The 18,589-nt window shown below is 41.6% G+C and overlaps 1 protein-coding gene across 1 annotated transcript in view; it reads right to left on the reverse strand.

The window, feature by feature from the left end:
- adamts18 (ADAM metallopeptidase with thrombospondin type 1 motif, 18) overlaps nt 1-18,589 on the reverse strand; it is a 93,822-nt gene that overhangs the window by 33,536 nt on the left and 41,697 nt on the right. The window contains exons 12-16 of the mRNA XM_036136280.1: nt 15,999-16,147; nt 8,641-8,813; nt 7,776-7,906; nt 6,868-6,991; nt 6,375-6,619 (exon numbers count right to left, since the gene is read on the reverse strand). Coding sequence (XP_035992173.1) covers nt 6,375-6,619; nt 6,868-6,991; nt 7,776-7,906; nt 8,641-8,813; nt 15,999-16,147 — 822 coding nt within the window. The remainder of the gene's footprint in view (nt 1-6,374; nt 6,620-6,867; nt 6,992-7,775; nt 7,907-8,640; nt 8,814-15,998; nt 16,148-18,589) is intronic.

Genomic DNA, 18,589 nt, shown 5'->3' on the forward strand with positions numbered 1-18,589 from the left:
TCAAGTGGGGAAGTGGGGATGGTGTGTTCAGGGTTAGGGTTCGAACATATATACTGTTTTCCATTTAGGGCAAAAGGTTCAACTTCAAACTGATCCCAAAGACCTGCATGGCTCCTGGCAAACTTTAAATTGGAATGCTTATGGCTTTCTTTCAGTTGTCCTGTAGAGATTTTACCATCTATGCTGCAGAAATCTGTAGCTCCTCCAGAGTTACCAAGGGCCTCTTGACTGCTCCTCGTATTAATGTTCTACCACAGGCTTAGGATGACACACTTATATAGCAACAAAAGTAAGAGTAAAATCATATCATTTTCCATCCACATCAAAAGATGCACTTTTGTTGGTCCATCAATTAAAACAGTTTTTCCAAGGCATTTACACATATGAATTACTTGATATGGAAGCAAAACTGATCCTAAGCACAAGTAAAATGTACATTTTAATCTAAAAGTGGGTCTGTGCGACTACTAGTGTGTCTGCCAAATACTTGCATGATATGTGACAGACGGCTGTAATGTGCCGTTTTCTTTCAGTTTTAACCAACTGAGTCTTTCAGAAGTTATGTCACCATGCTCCTATATCCTCACAGTTAGCTTGCCAGGCACAGGGCTATCCTCCAAAGAGCGTGTGCTGCCTTCCAGCTGTTCTCTGCACCACTGAGGTTTCCGGCGTCAATTGGAAGTATTTCAGGAGCCATTCAACAGTTCCGGATATTGTTCACAGCTGTTTCACTGCTGCTTCAGATACCACAGGCTCCCAGTAAAAGATAGGTATTAGGATAAAGCCATTGTCTCTGATTAGCTTGTTTAGCTTCCACCACTCTGAGGGTCAGTTTACTTTTTCAGCAAGGTCACAGTGACGTATGACCTTTCTGCCACAGGTCAAGAAACTATTACCAGTAATGGTAAATAGCGTGTACTTGTATAGCGCTTTAACTAGTCCGATAACCCCATAGCACTTTACACTACAATCAGTCATTCACCCATTCACACCCTGACAGTTACAGAGGCAAGGCTGCCATACATTAGGCACCAGGCCCTCTGACCACCACCAGCAGGCAATGCAGGTGAAGTGTCTTGCCCAAGGAAACAAAGACTGAGACGGTCATAGCGGGGGATTGAACCGGCAACCCGCCAATTGCAGGACGAACACCCTAACTTAAGTTAAGTTAGTGGTGCCACTGTTGCCACTAACCTAACTTGAAAAAAATTGAACTAACCCTTTAAATGTTTTATTTGGTAATGCAGCAGCAGTGATGAACAATCCAACACCTCAGGACCATGGGGCTAACATCTTAAAAAGGTGCGATTGTAGAGCTTAGACAGTACTAGAAGAGGTCAAAGGATTTTGCAGATTGAGATTAGTCTTGTGTTTTTGAACAACCACACTTGCTTCTAATGTGATGGATGCATTATATAATGCATTCTAACGCATTATACTGATGGTGATTAACCACATGGTTGGTATTGCCTATCTGAACAGACATTATTGTGGTGTAAATACACTTGGCCTTTGGGTAAAGGCTTGGAAATCTTATCACCACAGGTCACTGAGGACAACCCTGTGCTTTTCAGACAGCAACTAAAGCGTCCTCTTAACTTAGCTGCCCACAGACTGAAGTCTCTCCACTAAAAAAAGCAACATTAGCGCTCGGATTTTTCAAGACAGACAAACAAGTGACCGCCAAAGCACGTTAGAAATATAACACTGCTATTTCGCTCTGAACTCACGGGCCAGTCATTCCAGCGCTAACCGCGCCAATGTCGGTAGCCCAAGGGACATAGTGGAGACCAGTTTTCACATGAATTTCACTTCACTGTCTGCTCCTCTGCTGCTTTCCACTTCTGTTTTCACAGCAGGGGCTCAGAGGTCAAGAGAAAATAGATGCTTCTGCTGACAAAGTTATGCAGTGCAACTTCCCCCACATCCCCCCTCCATTCACTCAGACCTCTGCATGACTTGGCCACGCGTCGAATGTTGGTTTTGCCGTCTAGGGAATGCGTCTGTCCAGCATCATAATATGCTGTTTCAGGACAGGTACAGACAAGCGCTCTTCTCCCAGCTCTGGGTTGTAACATACCGCTAACTACAAATGTGAGTTAAAAAAAAGGGGTGGGGGGAGGAGGATAAGCTCATAAATCATCCGCTATACTGTGCAGAACATCTCACAACAGGCAACCATCTGATTTTATACTTTTCATGCCGGCTTTGAAAGAGCAGTTGACTTAAGGATTTTACTCGCTCTATAAGCCTCATATCACATGGCCCTGATGAAGCACATGAGGTCAGTGGCCTGAGGGGCCATATTTATGTTTTTTAGCGTGTGCACATGAATGTGAAATAATGGTTGTGTTAACACTGGAGCTGGCGGTACTAAGGGGTGATCTTTTTCTTCATTCAGCTTTTCCCTTTCAGGGGTGGCATAAGCAAGTCATCTGTCTCTGTCTAACCCCATCTCCTAAATATTCTTCTCTCACACTAATTACCTTCATGTCCTCTTTCACTCCATTCAGAAATCTCCTCTTTGGTATTCCTCTATGCCTCCTGCCTGGCAGTTCAAGCCTCAGCATATTTCAACATCTTACTTACTGTTCCCTCCTCTGCACGTGTCCAAACCATCTCAGTCAGGCTTCTCTAGCTTTAACTCCAAAACTGTCCATGAGCTCCATGAGCTGTCCCTCTGATGTACTCATTCCTGATCCTATCCATCCTCATCACTCCGAAAGAGAACCTCAAGATCTTCTTCTCTGCTCCCTCCAGATCTGCCTCCTATCATTTCCTCAGTGCCGCTGTCTCTAAACCACACAGCATTGCTGGTCTCACCACCGTCCTTTCATTCTCACTGATACCCTTTCATCAGACAACACACCTGACGCTTTCTCCATCCGTTCCAACCTGCTTGGACATGTTTCTTCACCTCTTTTCCACACTCACAATTGCTCTGGACTGTTGACCATAAGTACTTGAAATCCTTCACCTTTATCTCCGCTGCCTGTAACCTCACAGCTCCACTTAGGTCATTCTCATTCATACATGTATTCTGTCTTGCTACGGCTAACCTTCATTCCTCTTCTTTCCAGGGCAAACCTCCATCTCACCAGATATTCCTCCATTTTTCCCTACTCTGATTGCAGATCAAAATGTCATCTGTCATAGTCCACAGAAATTCCTTGGACTATGATGTTTGCAGATGACATTTTGATGTTTGTAACCTCATCTGTCAACATGTCCATCATTACAGCAAGCAAGAAGGGGATCAGGGCCGATCCTTAAAGCAGTCCTACGTCCATCTTGAACTCCGCTGTCAAACCTACAGCACACCTCACCACTGTCTTACAGCTCACTTGCATGTCTTCCATCACTCTAGCATACTTGTTTGCTACTCCAGACTTCAACATACAATTCCCCAGCTCCTCTCTCAGCACCCTGTCATATACTTTCTCTAGATCTACAAAAACACGATGCAGCTCCCTCTCACCCTCTCTGTACTTCTCCATCAACATCCATGCTTTTTCTTGGCATGAAACCACGCTGCAACTCACTGATCCTCACTTCTAACCTCAGTCTACCTTGCAACAGTCTTTCCCATAACTTCATTAAATGACTCATCAACTTTACTACTCTATAGTTGCCACAACTCTGCACATCGTCCTTGTTTTTGAAAATTGGTACCAGCACACTTCTCCTCCATTCCTCAGGCATTCTCTCGCTCTCTAAGAACTCATTGAACAACCTAGTGAAAAACTATACTACTATCTCTCCTAGACTCTTCCATACCTCCACAAGTGTATCATGAGGACCACCTGCCTTCCTTACTTCATCCTTACTAATTTTTGCTACTTCCTTGATTCACAGTGGTCGCTTCTTCTGCTCTTTGTTCTCTGTCATTTTCTTCATGAATTCCTTCCATCTTCCAATCACGCTTGTTGCACCTGTCAGTACATTTCCATCTTAATCATTAATCACCCCAACCTACTGAACATCCTTCCTGTCTCTGTTTCTCCGCCAGCCTCAATTAATCCTTCTCTCCCTCCTCACTGCCCATCTATCATACAAGTCACTGTCTGCTCTCTGTTTGGCCTTGGCTACCCCTACCTTCACTTTATGCTGCACTAAGGGACAATCCAACATAAAATCCCTACCCTGAAAGCAGGGTCCGAAATTAACACTCGCCAGTCGCCAAATGCGAGTAAATTTCCCGTTTGGCGAGTGAATTTCAGAGGGCTAGCTGCCACATGGCGAGTAAATGTTTGTACCAAATAAAATAAAAGTAACATAAAAATAACAAAACCCATACGATCCGTTCACAGCTCTGTCCACCCAGAGCTCAGTCTAGACCCGCCTTCTGTGGTGCTGGTTCAGCTTCTTTCACATTCAGAACCAGTCATGGCTGAACACTGGATCAGAAAACAGATCTGCTAACCAGATACAGTCTAAAACGCCAATTAGTCTGTTTATAAGTTTCGTTCTTATTTATTCTGATTTTTTTTTAACTACCTGCGCTGCGGCTCTGTGCTTCACTGCTCTTACTGCGCCTCCCCCGCCCCCTCTCGGAGCAAGGTGCGTTTATCAGCGGCCAGCCTTCAAAACGTGAATCGCTACGTTTAATGTCCTTCCACTCGTACCAAAATGTCCCAATTAAAGTCAGTAGGAGAGTCGGTAACTGTTTTTCATGCTCTTTTGTTTTTAACGACACAGGACCAGCGGTGCTTCAGTGGGCGTGGTGCGTTGAATTCAGGTGCGCAAAATTACGTTACATGTAACCTGTAACATCGGGGGCGCAGCGCACGAGGGTAAAATCCAGCAGCGAGATCAGCGTAAAGACGCAGCGTGAACCCTGAGTGCTTTAAGTGTTGCAGCTGAGGGGAAAATTTTGAACCATACACAGGGGCGGTTCTGAACAGGGGCCAACAGGGGCCTATGCCCATGTAGAACTGTTCCTGGCCCCTGTTATGGCCCCTGTACTAAAAACATGATGTTAAATTTCTTAGGATGATAAATGCTGACAAAGATAACGTGACTGACTGGTCATTTGGATCAGTTGCATTTTTTTCGTTTATGGTTTTACCCAATAATAAAATAACAAAATAATTAAAAAATAAATATAAAAAAAATAACAATAATTTAAATCAAGCTGTTTCACGTTAAGCTCCCGCTGTATTTAGAAAAGATCAGGGGTCTGCAACCTGCAGTTCCAGAGCCACAATTGGCTCTTTGGCTTACTTAATATTTTAAACGATGAAATGTTGACCTGTTAAGTTCCCCCCCCAATCTTTTGTTCTGTGCCCCTGTGAAAAAACTCTGGCCCCACCCTGACCCACCCTGCTAAATTTGGTCTAGAACCCCCACTGACCGTACAGGCTTGATGAAACTCTGCCTCATTCACAAATAAGGCCAACATGGATAGAATAATGATAATCTGTAGTGTTTTTTATCGGCTGGATGTGAATCTGATAATTCATATTGTGTCTTTTATAATCAACTACAATATATATATTTTTTTAATTCAGGAAACAAAGATTTCTCTTCCAGGTTCCAGTCAGCCACGCCCCCAACCACGCCCCCCATAATTAACATAATTTCACTCTTAATTTTTATAAAAGTTGAGGTCTGGTCAAAATTAATATTTTGGCCGGTAAAAAATATGCCTGGCCGGTTGATTTTTACATCTACCGGCCAACTTGGCCGGTGAATAACAAAGTTAATTTCGGACACTGCCTGAAAGACTGATCTTTACGAGCCAAAAAATTGGTGAAACGTCAACATATGAACAAAAAGTGAGAAAATCTGAGTTTGATTTTTTTCTTATTTTAAAATGCTTCTTGGCAAAACAACAAATCCAATATGGGTTGAAAACATGTTAATTTGCACTTAAATGGTGACACATATGTGAGATGTGTCCATGAAAATATTGGCAAATCGTCTCTGCCGATGCCAAACAATGCAATCTGTTACTGGCTATTGTTTGGTGTCATTTTTATTAATTGGATGACTGAAGAAACATGACATACTGGCAATTTAGTGTAGGTTTACCAACACTTTGGCTAATGCGTTATGGTAATGTGTCGAGTTATTTAACATATTTTTAAGAAAATGCTAAATTAACATTTTCCCTTTTATTTTACTTTTAAATTCCTACTTTTACTCCCAGCCACACATTACCTTAACAGAACCAAGCAGCCAAATGATAAAATCCCTGGCAAACCATCTAAAGGTAAAGCCCTTTTTAATATTTTATTCTTTACTCTATTTTTTTAACCCTCCACACAAACTAAAGGTATTGTTACCTTAAAGCCTCATCATGGCCAGGGTTAAAATAGAGCTACAGTAACTCTAAGGGTCCTGTCACATTGAGTGTGGAAATGGCGGCTTACTTCAAATACCAGCGTCTCGTTAGTAGGGCCAGCGGCATACAGGCTCTCTGGCTTGTTGAAGGAGCGCTGGTAGTCAAACACAGTTCCGCCGAAGTAAAACCTCCCCGGCCAATCCACAGTCCAGTCTCCAGTCAGGTAGTATTTTTTCTTCAGGGAACGGACAGCCAGGTAACTGGTGGACACCTCCATTTCCTGGATGTGGATGCTCCTAGCGCCAACAGGCACTGTCACCACAGAGTAATACTCTGGGAAAGAAGAGAGGGAAAACAGCTGAGGCTAAATCTCCTGCCTATATGTGGCTTTCTAGCAGCTCTGTACTTTTCATCTAACTAGCATAATATTTTCCTCATGGATTCAATCTCCCTTTGCTTGATCTGCTCATTGTCTGGTGAACAAGAGTCTGCCTTTCAGTCCATGCGAATATCTTATTCATTAATGCCTAGTGTATGACTACCTGCACCAATAGAACACCTACACACTAAGTAGAGCTTACCATTAGCCCGGTGCTGAAGGGTGTACTGGCCCTTTAAAAATTTGCAAGTGGAGTTGTCTCCTTTACAGACACCACATGCATCCGGGGTGGCCTTGGAGCCCAGAATCCGGTCACAGCCCATAGCCTGAAAACATTATCACGTTCCATTATACAGGTATTTATGTCAAGTATTCACTACAGCAGCTCTCAAAAGTGTACACTCCCCTGTTAAAATCGAAGGATTTGTGAAGTAAAAAGAATGATATCACAATGGTAGGATATCCTTATATTGCTAAGCTTCTGCTTCTGTCAATACCCCACACTTTGACTTAGGAGCATCTGTCCCACTTAGTTAAATATATCCAAGTCCCTCCTATTGGGATGACATCTCTTGTCCACAGCCCTCTTAAGGTGATCCCACAGATCCTGTGCTTTATTCTTGTCTTGCTCCATTCTTGAATTGTGGTCTGATGGTGCACAGAATCCTTCAGGGGACCGCGGATGGCCACCAGTTGCACTTGAAACACACCTGCACTACTAAGTCCATGGATATTCCTACAGCTCCATCAGTATTACTGTCAGAGTGCTGGGAGCAATCTGGGCTATATTTTCTTTAATACTCTACTTTAGTACTCTTCTACTGACTGATACTGTCCAATGAGATCCTTTAAGATCTCTCTGCAAACTATAAACTATAGATTTAGCTAATGGATGCAAATGTCATGTCTTCCAGTCTTCCTGGGAAGACTGAACTTCTTTCCCATGTTAACAGATTTGTTCCTTTTATTACAAGAATTTTACTGTAAATATGCCACAGTATATGTGCAAAAGATTTAGAAATAGTCAGCTAAATAATAATAATAATAATAATAATAATAATAATAATAATAATAATAATAATAATAATAATAATAACTTAACCCATTTACCTCACACATTCCGTCAATGCAGACACCTTCTTTATGGTCAGAGCATGAGGTGCCATCTTTCACCTTGCTGGACATGGCAAAGAAAAAGTCAAAGTCTTCTGCAATGCAGTACAGTTTACAGATGTCCTCTTCTGCAGGGAAAAGAAAGAATACTTTAGCACATTATGTTTTTTTTTTTTATGCATCAACGTTCTTATATGACCTGGTGAGTTTGTAGTTTAAGAACCTTAACAAGCTTTTGGTTGGCCCTAAAATGAAAATGACAGGAACTGGCAATGAAAGCACTTTGTGGTACTCTGGTGGGCCCACTGGTTCTTTTCTAAATTCAGATCGGTAATCACACAAAGGTCTCTACAGCAGCCTCTGATTAAAATAAATGATGGCGAAGGTGACTTGGCCCAAGGTCCCATTAAGCATTTCCGAACCTGTTCCTCTCCACATGGTCCCCTCCATTCATCAGCGGTTTAAACCGGCCTGGGATAACAGCCAACACGCAGCTCTTCTTCACAACACTCCCTCTCGCTTTCTCTGTGTAACAAAGCTGGCCTGCAGGCTTCCTCCTCTAAATCCTTCCCCCCGTTTGAGGGTACAGGTGGCTACATGTTTCCCATGCACATTAACCAAAGCCATAGTTTCCTACAGCTTTGTGGGCCCCGATCATTGCAACAGTAAACAGAGTCTGGCATTACGTGGAGTAAACACTTGAGAGAAGAGATGTGGACTAGTGGAGGAACACAGAACACGTAGGCATGCCCCGGGCTCTTTATAAGTCTCTTTATATTCATCGACTCTGTCAACAGGGAACAATGGTCACTATACACAACATATACAAGTGTACATGTCTTTCTTCAACTGACAGCCTTACCGTCCACTTTGGTGTAAGGCTTCCACTTGTAGTACCAGCCCCTAAAGGGTTTGCTGTTGTACTCAGCACACTGTTGGGCCCGGAAGTCCACGGCATTTAAAGGGCAGGGTCGGGTGTTGCACAACTGGTTGACACGACTCGAGCCTGGGCAGAATCTACCGTTGTTCTGAGGCCTGGATTGGGGATATAGCAAGTTTCATTAACAATGCATTGCTGGCAGTCCGTCAATTAATGAAGAGCTAAATCGGCTTTAATCCAACAGATCGGTTTACAGAAAAAACAGGATTCTGTTTTATCCTTGTTTTCTGTATTGCTCAAGGGAACTATTGGTTCTTATGCCTAAATAGCCTTTTTCTGCTACATATTTCTGGATAGTTTAATTGACTTTGACTATTTCTGGTTGATTAAACATTACAGGTAGTTCTTTTTATAGGGTCTTAGCCAAGACTAAGCGGGCTTATATTGAAACTAGGTCTTATAACTTTACTCTAATTTGTTAGGCAAGATGAATATGATTGGAAGTGCTTTAAAACAATAAAACGTGTTGGTGCTCCCAGTTTTCAGTAACCCGATCTAGGTGGTACAGGATACAAGAAATCATGAACCAGTGACCATGGTAAGGGGAAATTGTGCTAGGAGAAGATCCAACATCAAGTGATTTACAAAAATTGCAGTAAGTAAACGAAATCTATAAAACCTTTTAAGGCTTCCTGCCGTCTTGTTTATAGGAAATACAAAAAAAATTACATTTTTAAAACATTTAATTGATGGCTAGCGAAATGATTATGTGTAACCATTCACACGCTTTTGTCATAACCGCTGCTTGGTGCTGCTACCACCAGACCTCACTTTTCTGAACTTTTATCTGTGAACCCTGTACTCTTCTTTAAGTTGTTCTGTCACATAAAGTCCCAGTAGAACACATTAAAGATTGCATTAATGCATTAAAAAGTTTAAGGAACGGAAACACTGTCACAGCAAGGAGTTCTTATATGTCATTACTAATAGTTTTCCCATGGAGCCAGTTGCTCTGATACTACGGTTTGTAACAGTGAACAAAATACAAGAATTTCAAGAGTTGCAAGGAAATTAAAGTTTGGGAGGATTTGTTTTAATATTCTCACATCATAAAGGCTTGTGGACAAACAGTGTTTGTCTGATAAACGGAATTCTATAGGAAGGATATGTGATGTAAGCATTTTCCCTTCTGCGCTCTTGTATCTCCAATAAGGCAGATTTCTCTCCTGAATTTTAGCTGACTCAACCACATGAATGCAGTAATTCAAAAGTACTGGCTGAATTAATTTATGAACGTTTGATAAGCTACAGCAAATCTCCATCTGAAGAACGCATATCAGGTCTTACTGAGCTGTTTGTTTCTTAGCTGAGAAATCCCCACTTGTGAGAGAAAAGGGAGCGTAGTCCGTTTAACAAACACCAGGTTGCCATGTCTGACTTCCCAGGCTTTCTTAAGTTCTGCCAGGCAACAAACAGCCACCAACAGAGAAAATTGAGCTTGTTTGTTTACTGAAGTGGACTGCACACGCACATAAACACCCACACAGCCTGGGGAACTTCACTGTGTCTAATAAAAATAACTGCTTGTACAAAAAAAATAAAAAAAATAAACGCAACAATAAGGAGAAAACCTTGTGATTTTCTGCAGAAACGCCGCATATATCTGTGTCAACAGCAAAACACAGGATGACAGTTAGGCTGCATTTCTCTTCTGCTCAGCTGCTTATTGCCTCCATTTAGACCTGGACTCAATCACAGGATGACGTTGCTGCCAAAAGTGATGGAGCTCCTAAAAAGGTTTGTGAGCATGTGCGCAACCTGCTCTGTGCCGATCCTCCTCCCTTTAGTGAGACGGGAGGATTCGGGCCTGGTTTTCATAGTCCTGATCCTATTAAGACATAGCCGCACACAAACACAGACCATATGGTAAGGTGCTTACGGCAGGCCGGTGGGGGGACTCCACCGCATAAGCTATCAGTCAAGCCATCCTAATTAGAGCATACGGGATGCTCAATTTATTTGAGAACAAAGTTAAATCCTCCTTACCAATTCTAGACTCTTGTGTCTCGTTTCACCAAACTTCTTGGATCACTCTCCCTTATCCCTCTTTAGCTCTTCCAGTACCATTGCAGAACAGGAAGCTGATTTGACTAGTTTTTAGCGTGCAAACCTCATGACCCTTTCGGCTGCTTAGACGTCCCAGTAGCCCGGTAAATCTGCCCGGCGACCAGAAGCGGAAACCCCTGTGGGTCAGGGGTCACCGTGTCTGCTCCTGGACTCTTTGGGGCTCACCTGCTCCCTCCCAGGATTTTCCGCCGTTCCTTTTACACAAGCAAAGAGATTCACATTCCACTGCTGCGGCGCTGGTCTTAGAGTAGCAAAGGGCTTTAAAAGACTGTTGGGAAGCTCCACTGAAGCAGGGTCCGAATAAGCATCATTAGGTGCCCTACTAAACGAGGTGTTGACAAAATGTGCTCCCAACAAAGCCAGGTCAAACTCATGAATTTACTAATCTCCCAGGCTTGTTCATGAGAGATAAACTGGCAGGTCTAGACCTGGGAGGAGTTCTTTGAGTACTTAAGAACAAAAGAAAGCGCAGTCCCTCAGAAAGCTGAAATATAAACGGGCTTTTATACATTTTGTGATATATACCATACGTACTACATCTTGTTTTAGAAGTACTTCATGTCTCAGGACAGCCTAGAGTAGTCCGTATTTGTGAAGAGCAGTATCTTCACAAATAAGAATAAGAAACAGGGTGTGCATTTGTATTTAGCTGCAATGGGTCAAAACTTTGTCAAAGTACCTTTAACTGCCATCAAAACTGGCCGTTTTTCTGTGCATGTTTCTAAAAGCCTTGCACATCTAAAGACATTTTTGCTCCTTCAGCTGAAGCTCAGTTAAAGCAGATGGAGAAATTTTCAAATCTTAACATTAATTCTATATATATATAGAATATATTATATTCTATATATATATATATATATATATATATATATATTGTAAAAGAAAGATTCTGGCTAATCCTTGTTGTACTCCTGCTTATTAAAAGCAGTGAAAGCTTTCTAGAATTATAGCAGATATTACTGCCTTTGTCCAAATCTCTTGAATGAGGGACTAAAACGTGACTCAGGGGTTCATGCACCTGTCAGATGGGGTGTCCTCTGTAAGCTTTTGGGAGATTTAGGTCGGTGCTGGAGAGTGTTAAGCGGGTAAAAAGATGATGAGTTACATACAGCTATAGTCATGGAAAAATATTAGGACACCCTATGAACACTTGAGTTTGTCACATTTGCATAATTCATATTAATAATAACAATGTTAGGAAATGATGTAAGTAAAATACAAAAAAAATAAAGAGAAAAGACATTTAAAGCTGTTTGTGTAATGTAATAAAAATAATTTTCTGCTGAGGATTAAACTAGAACAACCCTTCATTGAGTCTTACTTAAAGTAAAGCAAATTAGACCGAGACATATTGTGCACATCAGGCGCAGATGATGAGAAAATCATTCTTCAGCATTTTACAGGTTTGCCCTGTTTAAACCTCAGACATTTACATCGCTCCAAGTAGGAGTGAAGAGAATGATGCCATCAGAAGTTCTGTCTGGCCTCCAGAGTTTTTGCTACTCTTGAAATGTCCATATCGTCCAATCAGAAAGAAACCGATTCAAGAAGACCAGAGAGAGCATGAATACATACCAGGAGTAATATAATAATGGAATAAATATTCTTTGGACAGATGAGTCTGCAATGATGTAATCTGGACATCAGAACAAAGGACGTGTTTGACAAAAATGATACATTGTTGCAGGACCACATACCAAGTGTGAAGCATAGAGCAGGAAGTCTCCTGATTTACAGTATCATAGAATTCACCATGATTTCTACAGAGTATCAGACAGTGCTGAAGACACCCTCACCATCTGGGAAAATATGTAACCTAAACTTGTAGCCGACTCGCAGCACTGACTCTGTACAGCAGCACGAACATGGGAACAGGTCATGTAATAGCTTTTGTTGCGTGGGCGCGATAACAAGGTAAAGGGGTTTCAATCAGAGACTTCACTTTCAAAAGCAAACAAAAAGAACTGCAACCTGCACTGCAAAAAGGCAACTAAAAGTAAGTCAAATTTTCTTGAGATGAGTGTTTTTTCCTTGATTTGAGCAGCTAAATAAGACTATTTGCCAATGTAATAAAATTTTTGCAATTAAAATAAGAACAATTTATCTCCATCATCTCATTTCAAGTGCAAGACATCTAATTATCTTATTTTATGGGTAGAAATACTAATTCCATTGGCTAAATACTAAATAGTCTTATTTAGTTGCTCAAATCAAGGAAAAATATGCTGATTTCAAGAAAACGTTACTTACTTTTAGTTCCCTCTTTGCAGTGTGCCACTCACAAATTTTGCATGTAACTTTAGAGAAAAACAAGCCCAAAGTCACTTGGCAACACTGCCGTTGACTTTTAATCTAAAGAACATTCTTAAAAATGTTGAGGTAATGTTTGACAGTGATTTTACATCTTATAAATCATATTCACTCTTGGGCCATGACAAGTTTCTGTGAGCTGTGTCCTTGGGCCAAAGTGAAGCCTTTTTGTGAATTGCCCTGACCTGGAGGATGCTGTTCATGCTATTATTAGCTGCAGACTGGACTACTGTAATGCCTTCTTTGTAGGTAGGTGGCCCCTCCACGGACTACCTCGGTACCTGAGATGGTCCTCACACACTGACACCATCCATAACAAGGCCCAGCAGAGACTGTACTTCCTGCAGTAACTTAAGAAGTACCACCTTCCTGAGGAGCAACTGATCATCTCCTGCACTGCCCTCATCCAGTCCGTCTTGTGCTCACCCATCTCTGCATGGATCAGCTCATCCACAAAACTTGACAGGTCCAAACTGCAACGAACAATCTGGTCTGCAGAGAGGGTCCTCCAGACTGACCTTCCATCATTTCATGACCTCTTCAGATCCAGGGCCAGTAAAGAGGCAGCCTGTTTGTATCTTAAAACTTGGAGAATGAAGTTCATTGTGATTCAGCACTTTGGCTAACAAGCTGTTGTTTTTGTATGTGCTTTATAAATAGATTAGATTTTGATTCTGAGCTTGTCCAGAATGCAGCCACCTGTCTTATAACGAACACCTCCCAGGTGTTCGTTATAAGACAGGTCGCTGAGGTCGCTGAGGTCATCCGGTCAGTTTTCTTTTGGATGTTCCTAGGACTCCGCTTAAAGGGGGACCAGGACTTTTGGGTGGTAGCACGTCCCCCTCTGGAACCAGTTTCTTTGGACCTTCGTGTCATCAGACCTTTTTAAGCGCAAATTAAGGACGCATTTGTTTTAATCGTTTTATTGTCATGCACTTTGGTCTTCCTATTTGGATGTTTTAAAGCACTGAATGAATGAGAATTTTCTTACTAAAGAACCTTCTATGTTTTAATGTACCAGGCCCTTTACATGAGCAGTCTTAAGTAGTCTAACAATGATATCATGACTCGGCCTTATTGGATTGTATAGTTGTCCCTCGCCATCTTTCGTTCCCCCTCTCGTCTCACTGATCCCAAAACTCACAGTTTAGCAGCTGCAGTCAGCAGCCTCTCCTGCAGAGTTCCGTTTAACGCCGCAGGAATGATAAATGAACTTGACAGCTAACGCGGTTTAGGAGGCTTTGTGGCCCTTTTTTTCGGTCTGCCAGTCACAGTGTATAATGTGTATCATATGAGAAGCAGTCAGCCTCGGAAGGCATCTTTGATCCTTCTAGGGGATTAGAAGACGAGTCGACTGCAACGGGCAGAGAAGCCCCATCGGTCTGTCTGCCCCAGTGGTAAAGTGTGCACCGATAATTTGAATGAAGGGAAGTGAACTGAAGAGGAAGCTGTGGTGGAAAGCCCATACATTTCTAAGCATTGTGTTTAAATAACCTTGATCAAAATTGGGAAAAAAACTAATGTTTTAATTGATGTGAACCCGCGGCAGCCGGAAAAGCTCACATCATCCTGTCAAATTGTTACAGATTGAGATGTGATAAAAACCTCTCGCTTGATCGTGACAGAGAAAGTTATTCAAGGTGAGTATGAGGAGCTTTTTCTGCCCCAGACTGACTCACTATAGTACGGTAAAATTGTGCCTGAATCTCACTGAGGTGGTGTTAAAGGGGTGTACTAAGATTAAAAAAAAAATATGTAAACAGGATAATGTTTATGTAACCTGCAATGACAAATACAACTCACCTTCCTGCAGCATGACAGAACATGAGCTATTGTGCTAAGGAGAACGGGTAAAATATCGGTATCTAGATGTGCTAAAACCTGCAGCTGTCATTGCAGAAAAGAGAAAATATTGTGCACATGCACACCAGGCGTTTTAGATTTCAATTTGTAAAAAAAAAAATCTGAACCATCTATTGTTTTTACATCAACTTATCAATAATGTATTACTGTATAGTGTTGGTCTGTCAGGGGATTTTTTTATTATAATATGACAAGAAATATGAAAAACTTCATGGCACTGTATCTGCGAGTATAAACACATGTGTGGGTCTGGCACACTTGCTGTTATAAGATCCTAAATGATGGCAGCTATTAAAAGTGCTAACTAATCAGTTTTTTTTGTGATCAAGTTTTGTATCCACCCTCCCTCCGTGTGACCCTAAAATAAACATCCACTAAATCTAGATGTGTTCTCTGTTACAACAAGGTGCTGCACGCCTGTTAAGCAACACGACATCAAAACTGAGAATCTTCTTTGTGCTTGTAATGGCGTGCACAGAGCTCTTGGCTGACTTGGGAGCAATGCACTCTGGGATCTGCATCCTTAGAACTGGACTTCTTCTGGCCGGTGAACAGCTTTAGTGGACATTTGCTGAATGACTTGGCAGCTTTCTAGAACAAGAGAAGCATGATATTACGAGACTTTTTTGTGTCGAAAGCACGCTGAGAGATAGTCAGTCTGGACTGTCAGGCCACCAGATGAGAACTGTTACGTCTGTGTGTGTGTGTGTGTGTGTGTGTGTGTGTGTGTGTGTGTGTGTGTGTGTGTGTGTGTGTGTGTGTGTGTGTGTGTGTGTGTGTGTGTGTGTGTGTACGTACAGCCATGCTGACAGCTACCTGGCTGAAGACTCTTTCAGGTGTTCAGAAAAGAAAGCTTTAGTGACAAAAGGACTTCATGAATAACTTTCTGGTAGAACTGCAACCCAGATTCTTCCTGTCAGCCGTGTGACGGGATGAATTGTTTTCTCATCTGTTTGGCAACTTCATCGGGTTCGAAGCATGAAAGTGGATGTGATTAATTGCTTCATAATCTAACACGACGTGTGTGTGTGCATACGGACCTCGGGTTGGTGCAGGATCGCTCCCTGTACGTGACCCCTCCTCCGCAGGTTCTGGAGCAGTCGGACCACTGGGACCAGGCTGACCACTGGCCGTGGATGGCTCTGGGACCATGCTCCCCGTATTTCACACACTGACCCTTTCGACACCACTGGAACAAGAGAAACGAGGAACAAAATGCAGTAGAGGACAGAAATAGCTTACTTATGAGGGATAAGGTGTCTTGCCTGGGTTTCAGAAATTGGACAAGTGCCCGGAACCACACCTGGACACCCAGGCCTTACAGCTACAGCCAGAACATGCACAACACACATCCATTGTGCATGACTCGGCAGCTGATCGAAGCCAAGAGTTGCTCTCACACATCAACACCTTTCTACCTGTCAAAATATCAGCTTTCTATACGTGAAATAGGGCCTAGCGCAGTGTTTACAGTACCCTGAATGCTTTTACACGTGCAGCTGTGCACGTGCAGTTCCATGCAAAAGTATTCACACCCATGAAGCTTGTTTCACATTTTGTCGCTTTATACCCACAGATGTCAGGGTAATTAATTATCCTCTAACAGAACGTGCTTGACAAACACAAAGTTGCACATGCTTGTGAAGTCGATGGGAAGAGATATGGAGGTTTCATTTTTTAACAAATAAAAAATAAAATTCAAATGAAAACATTTCCCATTTTGTCACCCTACTAACTGAATGATACCTGAAGACAGTTGATTAAACTGTATTTTAAATGAGGGTGTCCGACTAAAAGGGATGGTTGGTTAAATGGGGTGTGAATACTTTTTTTAAGACAGTGGATGGGTAGCATGGATGGATAGCATGCACCTGTTAAAATAAACAATCAATCACATAATTCATTGGTGCAGCTGTTCTGTTTCTACATGGTTTCGATCTTATCAGCTTACTCTCATGATCAAAATCTTGAGAGTGCTAAAAAAGTTTTGAGTATTCACATTTCATGCTGCTGGATCAAAACAATGTTGCAATTTGTGCTTTAAAATAAAAAATGGAAGAAGCAAAATCAAAATCGCTATTTATTGAAAACGATATTGAATCTCAAGCAAGCTATTTATTAGCTGATCAGAAAAGTGGACGATACATCCAAATGAATCCTAACAGGCAAGGCAAGTTTATTTATGTAACACTTTTCAGTAGCAAGAAAACATAAACAGAAAAAATATTACAGAGGGAAATATTACATAGGACATTAACAAAGGAATAAGCTAAGTAAATCCTTAGCTTTCTTTAGTTTCATTATAACAAGCTTCATCACTAACTTTCAAAGCTTAATTGCTTCTATTTATACATCAACAAAAATACTGAAAGCATAAAATCAACATTAGTTAATTGCTTCTATTCATAATAAGAAATAAACAAGTAAATCCCTCAAAGTTTCTGACCTAATGTAGTTTTGTCCAACTTTTCTAGGGATTACAGTTAACTAGACTTATTTAGTTTCATTGTAATAGAAATGAAGTAAATACTAAAAGCTACAACTGAAGGTCTCTGATCTGACTTTTCTGGCACTACAGCTAAAACAGAAATCAAGAGCAAAGGAAGAAGCACAGCAAAAGTCATGCATGTGCATGTCTGTTTTAGTGTAATCATGTGTGTGTAAGTGTAGGTCCATGAACACTGTTCTAGATAGACCCCCGCAGTCATAGTGATTGATAGTGATGAAACGTTATCAGGCAATTCAGTAGCGACGGCTCAAGGTCACAGATGTCATACAAAGTGGAGGCAAATTATCTTGTTTATATAACATCCAGGAGAAATTAAGATTGTCTGCCTTTCAAGGCCAGCACGGGGGAGCCAGTTTGGATAACAGCATTTGTTTTGGGGCAGGCAGACTCTTTTTTTCCTGTCTGTCTTAAAGTCTCACTGGTCTTTCTCAAATGGTGATTCCAAACAGACAAATTTGTGGTAATTCTGCCAAAGCCGAGCTTCCAACTTCTCTAAGATCTATTTCCTCCTGACTGTGAGTTCAGGAACTGCAGCTGGCCTGCGATTGTGTGCAAAATCTGTGTTTGGTACTTCCTTTGCAAAGTCCAAAAGAGCAATAGCCTGAGACGAGACCATTTTTGTTATTTTTTAAGTTTTTCTCTCACAGATGCAGTTCTGTGGTTCTTGGGTTTCAGAATCTGCTTATGTCCTCATCGACAGCCTGTCAGATTTTCCGGCAGAGGGCTGGGAATATAATGTATTTGGGATCTTCCACTTGACTTTTTTTTAACCCATAGCCTTCACGCTCTTTTTAAAAAAAATTGTAAATGGCTATCTTATTGAATCCAAGGTCAGCAGCAATGGGGCCTTGCAAGAGGCCTTGCTGGTGCAGCTCAACAATCCTGGCCTGTTCAAAGACAGAAAGCCCGTTTGCCTTTGTCCATTGGAAGTCCGTGAGCATGTGAACGTCTAACAGAAAAGAACACGACTGACTTTTTAGAGCCATGATCTTAAACCGGGTTTAAATGCAGTTTTAAACAACTTGCCTGGTCTATTTTTGGCAATTTGAAGCTCTACTTAAAACTGGTTATGATCTAAAACCACAATACTCAAATTCTAAAATTGTCTGCAAGATGACAGAG

This window comes from Fundulus heteroclitus, chromosome 4 (genome assembly GCF_011125445.2).
Source record: "Fundulus heteroclitus isolate FHET01 chromosome 4, MU-UCD_Fhet_4.1, whole genome shotgun sequence".
Lineage (NCBI taxonomy): Eukaryota > Metazoa > Chordata > Actinopteri > Cyprinodontiformes > Fundulidae > Fundulus > Fundulus heteroclitus.